At 45.7% G+C, this 11,996-nt stretch overlaps 1 protein-coding gene across 1 annotated transcript; it reads right to left on the bottom strand.

Annotated features, from left to right (window-relative positions):
- Positions 1 to 5,582: 5,582 nt before the first annotated feature.
- On the bottom strand, positions 5,583 to 5,972 carry LOC144694597 (histone H2A-like). The gene has a single exon (XM_078565199.1). It carries the CDS (start codon positions 5,970 to 5,972, stop codon positions 5,583 to 5,585), a length of 390 nt encoding a protein of 129 aa, XP_078421325.1.
- Between the last annotated feature and the right edge of the window lie 6,024 nt (positions 5,973 to 11,996).

The raw sequence follows: 11,996 nt of genomic DNA, 5'->3' as shown, positions 1-11,996 counted from the left end.
CTAGATGAGAAAATTTAATTACAGATGCGTTGTCCAGAGTTTAAAATTCAGAGCAAATTGGACATTTGAAACCTGGATAATGGACTGAAATGACCTCTGTTGATACAAAGGCTTTGTGTATACTGTCATGTTAATGCACGTACCTGGTAGTGTAATAGTTTTGTGTACAGAGATAAGTATAGGAAATAATGCGAATAGGTTGAGAAAATGAAACCGTCTTTTAAAATTATGATGGTTCATTTTTCCATGAGGATGGAGGTGTAAAGAGAATATAATTTTTCCTAATATTAATGTGTGATATTGAAGCAGGTTTGTGGGGACTGCCTGTGCGTGTGTATGTGTGCGTCTGTGTGTGTGTATGTGTGTGTGTATGTGTGCATCTATATGTGACACAATTAAATTGAAGACATGTAGATAGTAAGGTTTAAATCATGAAAGGGGTTAAGTGTAAAAGTAGGCATTTTGAAATGGAGATGGGAAAGCTAAGATGAGATCCCAGTAGATAGAGTGTGAATGGGAGTTTGCATTATGAGATGAATGAGGAGTGAATTGTTAGCTGTTTGAATTTCAAAGAGGCATGACCGGAAGTTTTACAACTGGCAAAAATCATATATAAATAAGGCAAAGTTATTAAGTTTAGTTTTCCTGAAAGTGGTAGCTATAATGACAACATGAAAGGTTTTATTCTGAGAAAGCTTACTTCCAAAGAAAGTTTAGAACAATGGATTTAAAGATTAAAAGGGAGAAAATATATTTAAGGAAAGATTGAAAGCTGAATGTGGAGAGTTGCCATGTCAGAAATTGAAAGGTGGGCTGTGCGAAGGCAGACTTGTAGAAAACAGCCTCTAGCCTCTCCAAAGAAGTGCTTGATTGTTCCAGAAAGCAAGGTTTTATTCAAAGCCTTGGAATTCCATTGTTGAGTGAGAGGGAGAGAGAAGCTGTAAAATATCTCCCTTATAGCAACAGATGCCTTGTGGTAATATTACTGGATGTTTTATAGATTAAGAATCTATTTGGACGATTGCATGGAAGTAAATGTTTATTTGGGAGTCTAGCTAGATAGAAATCTTTTGGGCAATGTTATAAGACTAAATTTAACTATGTAACTGTAATCTTGTGTGTTTCATTTTTCTTGCCTTTCGTTAATAAAGGTCTTAAATTAATATTTAAAATCTCCAAACGTGGTAGTGGACTCTTTATTTCTGACTTCAATGCACATACCTTCTCATAATAAAATCCAAATTGCACATCATTGTGATAACTTGACCAAGTTTCCCTTTGGGATTTACTATCTGCCATATCATAACACAGCCACACCTTCAAATGCCTAGGCCCTAAATAAGAACATAAGAAATAGGAACAGGAGTAACCTCTGGAAACTCCTCCCTAAATCTCTCTGCCTCCATTATGTCTTATGGTTCCCATAAGTGAGAAAAAAAATCACACTTTAGACTCAAAATGCTGAAGCTTCAGTGAGTGTATTTCCTTCAGCTCTCTGTGTGGCTGATGGACTGATACAGTGGCCTGAATTTCATGTTTGGTGTGCACGTCACATCGGCGGGAGCAGAAGCAGATGTAAAATCCACTTCTAGTCGTGGTCACATTGCAAATGCGACTTCACACTGGATGGTCAATTAAGGTCTACCCAACGTGAAACGCATCTTCTCAATGGTTGGGAAGGGTTGGGCGGAGGTGGGAGCCTGATGGGTGCCGGGTCCAATGGCGACCCAGCAGGCACTTCAGGGGCAGCTCCCTGAAGGCTGCCAGAGGAGATTCTTTGGAGTCTGTCCAGGAAACCACTTCTTTCAAACAATGGCCTTACCAATGGCTGGTGATGTCAGGTGGGAGGGCAATTCTGGTGGGCACTCAGCCCCCTGTTTCTCGGACGAATGCCTTGCGGTCCTTGTGGAGGAGGTCAGTGTCAGGCGGGACACTCTAGTAGCCAGGGATGGCAGAAGGAGGCCACTGTACCTGACCAAAAAAGCCTGGGAGGAGGAGGAATAGGGGTCAGCGGCCATGACGTTGTGCGGTGCACATGGGGGCAGTGCCACAAAAGGTTCAACAATCTGATGCGCTCAGCAAGGATGAGTCCCGAGTTGGCATGGATCATCATGGAGAGGTGTTAAGGGCTGGCCGTCCCCCTACTGGAGCTCAGGGATGTTTGAGTCTGAGTGCCAACTGTCACTGACACCAGTGCCGGCCAAGGGGGTGAGCCCTGGCTGCTTGGCTTGGGTGCCTTGTATGTCGAAGGCCACGACTAGGATGTGCCCTGCAAGGTGTCCTGGGGGGGAGGGTTTGCCAGGCTGCAATGGCACTGCAGGTAGACAGTGGACTAATCAATACCCCTCTGTCACTTCAGAAGAGAAGCCATAACAACATTGAAAGAACTAAGACAGGCAAAAGCCTCCAAACCTCCTCATTTTGACGAGGTACGAGATGGATGCCTTGGAATGGAGAGCCGCCACTCACCTCGGTCAGCTGGTTGTGGGGACGGAGGGGTCTCTGATGAAGGTAAGAGTGCAGTGCACAGAGGTGAGAGTGTCGGATTGTGCAAACATTCTTGTGTAGTCTCATCATTAATGGAAGCCTCAAACCTGCAGTCCCCATTGATCATTGAAAGAAGATGGCACCATGATACAGATCTCCATTGTCTCACCAGGGTGCCTGGCATGCATAGTGACAGTGTGATTACTGAAACTAATGACATGTCTTTGTTCTCTCCTAGAATCGCCAGCTCACTCATGAAAGCAGGACCCCAAAGAGTTACCCTTGATGCCAGGGGACCACTGGACTTCAGATGCACCTGTGTCACACCCTCGCTCTGAACCAAGAACCAGCGCAGATGCCAGCACCTTGGTGGTCATTAGATCGTTGACTAGAATGTCGGTGCATAGCAGTGAGGGCACTTCACACTCATTTGAGGAGCAGGCAGAGGCCGAGAATGCCCAGGGCGCCGGCAGTCGGAGGATTTCTGGAGACTAGGACGATGCTGAACTGAAGGCTGATGATGGGTCTCTGGAGTTGCCCATTAGGCAGCAGATGCTGGATGTCCAGCAGGATGTGCGGGAGGATCTGGCGGAGATCTGTGGAGGTATGTGTGCCATGGTCTCAGTTGTGGAGGAGTCCATGTGGGAGCATGAGTACTGCATTGACCCTCATCGCCAAGCGCACTGCCTCCTCCATTAAGAGACTGGCAACTCTCATGGAGAGGCAGCTCCAGGGACAGAATCAGAGATTCCAGGAGTTGGACTCGGACCTGCAAGCCCTCACACAGGCAATGACCTCAGGTGGTCAGTGCCAATGTGTGAGATGGATGAGGCACCAAGTATCCCAGCTAGGTGCCTGTCCATCAATGGCGAGCAGGGAGGTCTAGAGCGACTTCACATTGACGCACAAGTTGCTTGTTATCTCTGCGGGCTCCTCTCAGGGTGCCCTGGATGATGGCAGCAGCTCCTCCGCCCCTCTGCCAGTGACCGTGGCATCTGATGAGGCTGCGATGACTGGGGAGATGCCAGCCATGGCACTGGCCACTCCCTTCCAGCTGGGGCCAGCACAGGCTCCAATGGGCAGAGGACAACCGCCAAGGCCAAAAAGGTCAATAGGACAGGACAGTCAGCAGGCTGTCTCCAATGCTGGTGCCAGCGAGTAGGGTTGGGTGGGGTCACCAAGACACAGCACTCGCAAATGTAAGTTTATGCCACCGTGAGCACAAGAGGGACTGTTCACGGGTGACCTTCTGTTTTGCCATGTTTTGTTAATATGTTTACTGCTGTGACCACTAACACCATACATTGTTATGTTCATTTGATGTGAGTTTCAACATGATATAAATTTTGCTTTTGTCATAATGGCCTGTGTACGCTTCACTTGTTTAGTAGGTGCAGGGCACACCAGTATGTAATGCTGGACATGAGTGGCCCTAAACTTTATTGCACAGGTACTGAGTGCACTTTTGGTTCAAAGGAAAGGGTCATTTCAGATGGATGGAGGCATCATTCCTGGCATGAGGTGAAGCGGATCTTTGGCAGCCAAACTGAAGGAGCGTTGGATCAAGTCATCCATGGTGTCACTACCTCCCTGAAGGATCTAGAGGTCTGCCTCCATGTCCTCACTGTGCTCCTCACCGGACTCCTCTTCTGACTCACCACTGGATTCATCCTCTGTGGCTTGTGGAGCTGCCTCAAGATCCTCTTCTTCCAGTGGCTCCCCCTTTGCCAGTGCCAGATTCTGGAGGGCGCAGCATACAACCACTGTCAGTGACACCCGCTCTGGGGGGTATTGTAGCGCTCCCCCCTGAATGGTCCAGGCATCAGAAGTGCACCTTCAGAAGACCTATGGTCTTCTCTATCACCACCCTTGTGGAGGCATGACTCATTAGGCTCTGCATCTGCTCTTGGGTGGCAGAGAGGCGTCATAAGCCACTTTTTCAATGGATAACCCTTGTCACCTAGCAGCCATCCATCCAGTTGAGCTCCAGCATTGAATAGCTTTGGCACCTGTGACTGTCTGAGGATGTAAGCATCATGGGAGCTGCCAGGGTACCTTGCAGAATCTACGTCTTGTGGTCATAAACTATCTGAACGTTCATCGAGTGGAATCCCTTCCTGTTAACAAAGGCACCCGGCTGACCTGCTGGCACTTTGATGGTCACATGTGAGCAGTCGATTGCACCCTGGATGTGGGGGAACCCAGCAATCGTTGTAAACCCTCTGGCTCGCTCAGCCTGGCTGGCCTTGTCCATACGGAAATAAATAAATGTCAGTACCCGCCTGAACAGAGCTTCTGTCATCAGCTTGACACAACTGTGGACAGCTGATTGGGAGACTCCACACAGATCCCCCGCTGAGCCCTGGAAAGAGCCGGAGACATAGAAGTTGAGAGCCACTGTGACCTTCAGAGCCACTGGCATGGGGTGTCCACCCACACAGTTGGAGGTGATCTCAGGCCCGATCCTCTGTTCGATGGAGGTCACAGTCTCCCTGGCGAGTCGGAGCCTCCTTCGGCATTGCACCTCGGGCATATTGAGGTAGCTGCATCGTTGCCTGTAAACCCTGGCAGCAGGATAGTGGTGTCTTCTGCGGCTTCTTCCATCTTAGACTACCTGTTGGCCCTGTCCCCCTTGTGCCTGCGCCTCTCCTCCCACAGGTCCCTCCCCTGGAAGCTGCATTGGGACTCCTGGCCTCCTCCCCCTTCTGCCCCTCTCTTCCTCCTCAGAGGAGGCGCCACCTGCGGAGACAACAATCCCCATTACCAGGGTAACAGAAGGCTGTCTGATACCTGGAAGGGGCCCCATGGTATAAATCCTCCGGGGGCCTTGAAGACACCAGTGAGTCCTGAAATGAAGCCTAGAAATGCTAAGACTTAAGGTCAGAACACAGATGAAGCTGTCGAGTTCAAATAAGCAACCAGCAGCAAACTATCTCCAAAACTCCTCATTAGTCACAATGGCAATGCTTCAGACCCTTTTTATCTCACCCTAGGGTGAAGTTTTATTAAAAGTGGGCTGCCTGCATGCGCGAAATCGCACGGCCAACATAAAATCAGGATCAATTGATTTTCTGATCTTTTTCTGATATCGCACTTCAGGCATAAACCCTGCTGGGGTGTCTGCTTTTCATGGGCAGCAGCACAGCCTGGATGTTGGGCAGGACCCCACCCTGGGCTATGGTGATGCCTCCCAGCAGCTTGTCGAGCTCCTCAATGTTGCGGATGGTGAGCTGCAGGTAGCGGGGGGTGATGCGGGTTGTCTTGTCGTCCTGGGCCGTGTTGCTGGCCAGCCAGAGGATCTCGGCCGTCAAGTACTCGGGGAAGGCAGCCAGGTAGACGGGGGCTCTGGCCCTGACCTGCTGGGCATGGTGACCCTTGCGCAGCAGCTGATGGATACAACCGGCGGGGAATTGGAGGCTGGCTCTGGAGGACCAAGTCTTGGCCTTGGCGAGCCTTTTGCCTCTAGTTTTACCGCAACCGGACATCTCTCCCCTAGAACTTCCTTCCCTGGGCGACAGCCTTTTTTAATGACCTTAAGTAGCCCATTGATTGTTGGCGGGTGTGGCTCCGCCACCGCCCTGAGGATTGTTTGCGTGCGGGATGATGTTGCGATGCTTGTCCAATGTCATCTTGCGCGATTTCACTACCGTTCGGGTCGGGGGCGCACCCACCCCCGAGACGTAAAGTTCTGGCCAGTTTGTTACTTGGCATATGACTGCAGTGCAGCAATAAAATGTGGCACCCCAGGATATAGATTCACATAACAGATAGTTCCTAGCTATTGACTAATAATATAACAATATATAATAGCCTCTCTACCTCCCTTCCTCCTTTAAGATGCTCTTTAAAATCCACCTCTTTGACTAAGCTTTTGGTTATCCGACCTATCTCCTTGCCTGGTTCAGTGTGAAATTTTGATTTCATTATGATCTTGAGAAGCACCTTGCGACATTTCATCATGTTAAAGGTCCTAATGAAGCAATAATGATAATGACTTGCCCATAAATCCCTTCAAAAGGCAGATAACCAATATAAATAATGGTTAGTACATCAATTCCGCTGTCAAGTGTACAAAATTGAATGCTGAAGGAGGGTGCAAGGTACAGAAGTGCCTGCTTCACAGATCAGACTATATGAATTATCATGGACAATGTAAGGAAAGAGTGAATTGCTCTCTATTATTCAATAGCACAAACCGTGTCAAAACGGTAAGTCCAACAGGCATAGAAAGAAATTGCATGACAGATCAATGTGGCATCAACAACCTGCTGTGCTTGGGTGAGTGTAGAAGATGGTCATTATGAAGAATACTGTCAAAGCAAGTAATGAAGTTCACTATCAATACTCTATCAATACTTAATGTGGTGATAAGGTTATTAATAGCAATTAGCTTTCAGTGATAAAAAATACTTATTCTAGGAGACTACAGTTTTCAACCATGTGGGTTCCTCAAATAAATTATTCTGTTTTTTAAAGAATAAGCATGGCATATGTCTTTCTGAGAGGCATTTTGTTTCAAAATTTGTGGTAAAAATTACAAGAGGATTCTACACATTGGTTGATTTGGTTAACCACTTGAAAAATGCCTCAAGATCTCCAGTCCTGAATTATGTCATTTAATATCCCACCTGCATAATTTTCATCTGTAAGTATATGTATTCTTTAAATAAATCTGATTAGTAGATTAACCTTTCATGAAAAATGCCTGATGTGGCTGAGATTATATCCCTCCCAAAGAGACATATGACATAATGGTATCCTACCTACTACAAAACAACAGTTTAATTAGAAATTGGTAGATTGTTAACACACTGCCATGTGATTCTTATTCACTATATGCTCTTGAATTGTAAGTTTGAAATCAAAGGCAACAAAGTTCGTGAATGGAAACTGCAATTTGCCATCAATCCACAATAAGTAGACTTGTCAGAAAGTGTTTTCAGCCCTCTCCTGGACAGCAGAATTGCACTTGCAGTTAGATAGTATTAATGAGGTCTTACTAGTCTCAAATGAGATAACTGCAACATAAATGAAACAAAAATTCAGCAGGGAACTCTGTTCTCTTTAGTTGTGGCTTGTTTTTTGGTTCATCTGCTCAGCTTCCAACTCCTATTCAACTTATCACCTTGTCCAGTTCCTGAGGATTGGGTGAACTTCATTTTATGTCACTTCTGCAATTTCAAAATCCTGGGATTTTTAGGCAGTGATTTTGGAAATTTCCAGAAGTACAATCCAGTTAGTCATTAGCCAATTGGCAAGTGCAGGTTTGAGCCTCATGATGGAGGAGCAGATTCAGGAAACTCCTCAAGAGTGGCATGGCAAGTTACATAATATGCCAGTGTATTGCCAACATCCCCTGATCGTGGCTAGGAACCAAACCCCATCATTTGTCGGTTCCAGTAATTGAAGGAGCAGAGCTTCAATAGCAACTGATTGCCTCTCTGCACTGTAGTTCCTGAACTGAGCTTTCAGGCCAACCCTTGTTTTCACATCCACTATACAACAGACATAGGGGAAGAACCTGAGCAGAACAGTTTATAGTGTGTCAGGCAACTTGGTGTTGTTTTATGGCTTATACAGGTTTTTCTGCCACTGATTACTTAACCTAATCCCCTCTGAGAGGATTTGTCAGAGACATGCCTGCTGTGATTCTGACTCCTCCTCCAGGGTGCTGAGGGATAGGTTGGTGTGATTCTTCCTGGGATCCATTTCCTTCTTGTTCCACGAATATACCTCAATGCTTGCTCCTGGACCACACACACAAGCTCTTCTGTTGCACGCCCAGGACTTCCAAGCCTTGAAACTATTTGAGAGTAAAGTAAATAGCTATGACCATAGCCTCAGTGGAAGTTCATCACATCTTGTTTAGCCGTACACAGTGCCAGTTCCTTTCATATGATTCACCAAAGTGTTCAAGTGTTTCCAGAAGTGCTTGCACAGATAGCAAGATCACCAATATGCCATTCTGACTATCTTCAATGAGGCCAGAACATAAAAGGAGAACCTTTGAGCTTAAAGAGCTTTCATAACCTGAACAATGACATATGGGCAAATGGCTGCAGTTATCATGGCCAAGAATTTCCTCAAAGTGAGTTACACCACTGTTGCCTCTTTTTAAATAAAACATTTGCACCCACTGGTGGCTGAGAGGTAGAGTGACACTTGAGTTCCTCGAATTTGGACATTTATGTCCCCATCAGTGTAGACTTGGTATTAAACAGATGTAAGCAGATAAACAACCAAGAAACTTCAGTGCAGCCTTTCTAAAAGACAGTTTAATCTGCATAATTCAGCAGGAGACCAGGGGACAAACAGGAACAGTGCTTGAATTTCATTCACTCTAATAATTTCACCGCGTATCGAAACAATGTTGTACAGAATTACGGCCATTCAAGCACCATCTGTGTCCAGAGGGCTTCAGGCATTATATCCAAGCCAAGGCAGGAGAATGCAGAACTTTACTCATTCAGATCTTCATACCCTCGTTGAGGAAAGCCTCCTTGGGTCTTGGTGCCATCAAGCTACCCAGATGGCACTGACACTGGTGTTGAATCTTAAAAGGGGTAGGCTGTGTAGCAATAGGGGGGTAGAATTTCTGTTGGGAATTCTGCAAATTCAGGGTTTTTTTTATTCATTCTTGAGATGTGGGTGTGGCTGGCTAGGCCAGGTTATAGAATAGGCAGGTTAAGTTAGTGGGCAAAAACTTGGCGAATGGAATATAACGTGGGAAAGTGTGAGGTTATGCACTTTGGCAGGAAAAATAGAAGAGCTGAATATTATTTAAATGGAGAAAGACTGCAGAAAGCTGCAGCACAGAGGGGTTTGGGGGTCCTTGTGCAAGAATCGCAAAGGGCTAGCATTCAAGTTCAGCAGGTAATAGATAAGGCAAATGGAATGTTGGCCTTTATTTCAAAGGGAATGGAGTATAAAAAAGGGAAGTCTTGCTAAAACTATACAAGGCACTAGTTAGACCACACCTAGAATACTGTGAGCAGTTTTGGCCCCCTTATCTAAGGAAAGATATATTGGCATTGGAGGCAGTCCAGAGAAGTTCATCTCTCTGAAGCACCACACAGACAGAACCTGTAGCCCCACTTTCTCTCTTTTCCTTAGTCCCAAAGGGGTAATGCTCATCCATTGATATCTTCAATGCTTCCTTTCCTGCAGATGCACACAGCATTGGAGGGCACAGGAGAAGGAAGGTAACAATGAGGAAGAGAAGTAGGGAAGTTTTTTTTAACTCCCTTGCTGATTATAGCAATTGTGATGAGGAAGGACCAGGATTCCCACCAATTGCAACAGCTTCACTTTGTCGTGACTTCCTCTGCCCCAAACTCCTCCAGCTTGTCACCTCCCTGAAGCTCGGGAGGCAATGGGGACTGAATGGAGCACAGCATAAAGTTGTGGCTGCTGTGTCTTGAGGCTTTCAGGGTCTGTGGGCTGCTATGAGACCAGCCAGCTCCCTGATCAGTGGGATTGCAGCTCTAGGGCCCAGTGAAATGACGATGGCTGGAGCCAACCCGCTGTTTTCATATCACCTTATGTGGCTCAACATTAAATCTTGTTTAATAATACTCCTCTGAAGCGCCTCGGGATGTTTTACTAAGTTAAAAGTGCTCTATAAGTACAAGTTGATGTTATCACTTAGGCCAGTGCTACATTTCTGGCCTTCATCAAGGAACCATACCAGTGCAACACCTGAAAAAGCATTTCATGGCTATAAAAATGCATGTTCAAAATCTTTAGATTCTTCTGCGACAGGAACTCCTCAATTGTCTTAACCAGCTAATCCTTGCAGTTGCTGTGCCTCATAAATCTCAGTCTCAGTTACCCAGAGGACATTAGCAGGGCAAATCCAGGAAACTTGCAGCTGCTGAGTCACTGACCCTCACTCTGACACATTTAAATGAGGCCAGTTGGACAGTTCACGGGAAGGGTCAAAAATCACAAGGGAACTGGGGAAGCATCCTGAAGGTGCAACAGTTGCGGGAGTGTCTTTTACCGGAGTTCTCTGAACAAGAAAAACCTATGCCATTTATACACTGCTCCTGCGCTGAAAATAGTGAGGAAAGTTCCCTCCCCCTCACCCCCACCCCCAATCCTCTTTCTTAGGAATAGGCTGAAAACAGAAAAAAATCCAGGAAGTAGCTAAGCAACATTGAAGAGATTGTGTTGAACAGGAATATATTCAGAAGCACACATCCTTAGTGCAATGGGAAAATTGTAATCAAAACTGAGATCTGACTGGATTCTAGGCAGCAGAGGATCTGACAAGATAAAAGTTGATGTTGGTCATATAATGGAATATCTTAGAGTAATAGAGGTAACTTTTTATCATAATCACAGGGATTAATGTTGGAAGGAAGAAGTGAACCAATAAGGTCAGCTCTTTAGCAGAGTTTGCCATCAGGATAGAAGGAAGGGGGAAGGATGGATTCACATATGTTAGGAGAGACAACTTTTGCAAGGGGCCAGAAGGAGTGATTGCTGGAGGGGCAGGAAACCAGCAGTTGACATTAATTTTCAGTAAGGCTGCTGTAGTAATTATAGTTTTGGGAAATGTAGGACTGTAGCTTTAAGAGTAATCCTGTGTTGAAAGATCACATGATCTGTGTAAACCAATGTGTTAACAGAGCGGGGAACCTCTACAAGAGGGTTCTTCTTTAGTTATGGAGTTTGATGCACACACGTTGTCGCTGCTCTTGTCTTGTAAATAAAGTTAAATCTTTCCACTAAGAAAAGTTGTCTGAAGATCAATTTTATAACAAACTAGCAACAAGGATAAATCAGACTCGGTGCTGTACCTCACCCAATTGCGTGCATCTAAGTTCATTAGAAAGAAAAGAAGATATATTCATCCAAAATGCCACAGTTTAGCAGAATTGATCCCTTTGAGCCAGCCACAGATGATTGGTCTCAATATATAGAATGTCTTGCATTCTTTCAAGCAAACAAAATCACGGGGGACAAAAAAAAGAGTGATTCTCCTGAGTATTTGTGGGAGCAAGACCTACAGTTTAATTTGAAGATTGATGGCCCCGAGTTCCCCAGATTCGAAGACTTTCACTGAATTAGTAGACCTCGTTAAAGGACATTTTCAACCCAAGCCCTCAGTCACAATGCAGAGTTTCAGGTTCAATTCATGGAATATAGTCCTGGGCGAGACAATTGCTACCGACGTAGTGAAATTAAAACAACTAATGGAATATTGTGATTTCAGTGAAACCCCGAATGACATGCTCAGAGATCGTTTAGTATGTGGCATGCAGGAAGACATTGCTCAGTGAAGATCGCTGACTGAAGTGAACCTTGATTTTAAGAAAGCCTTAGAAAGAGTGCTTGCGATAGAAAGAGTGCTTGTGATGGAAAGCGCTGTAAGGGATTCACAAGCAATTCAAGAGGTGCAAAATGGCACCATTCTCCTGGTTGGGTGGGAACAGTCAGCTGAAAGTGGCGCGAAAAGCCAGGACTCTGCCATGAAGCGGGAAACAGCTCCCGCTAACCGATAA

This window comes from Cetorhinus maximus, chromosome 20 (assembly GCF_964194155.1).
Source record: "Cetorhinus maximus chromosome 20, sCetMax3.hap1.1, whole genome shotgun sequence".
In the NCBI taxonomy this organism is placed as follows: domain Eukaryota; kingdom Metazoa; phylum Chordata; class Chondrichthyes; order Lamniformes; family Cetorhinidae; genus Cetorhinus; species Cetorhinus maximus.
The sequence above is the reverse complement of the archived record's forward strand: the minus strand, read 5'-3'. Positions and strand labels throughout refer to the sequence as shown.

What these genes read in the sequence shown, in the direction of transcription:
- LOC144694597 (XM_078565199.1), bottom strand. Translation starts at nt 5,972, where the DNA reads ATGTCCGGTTGCGGTAAAACTAGAGGCAAAAGGCTCGCCAAGGCCAAG.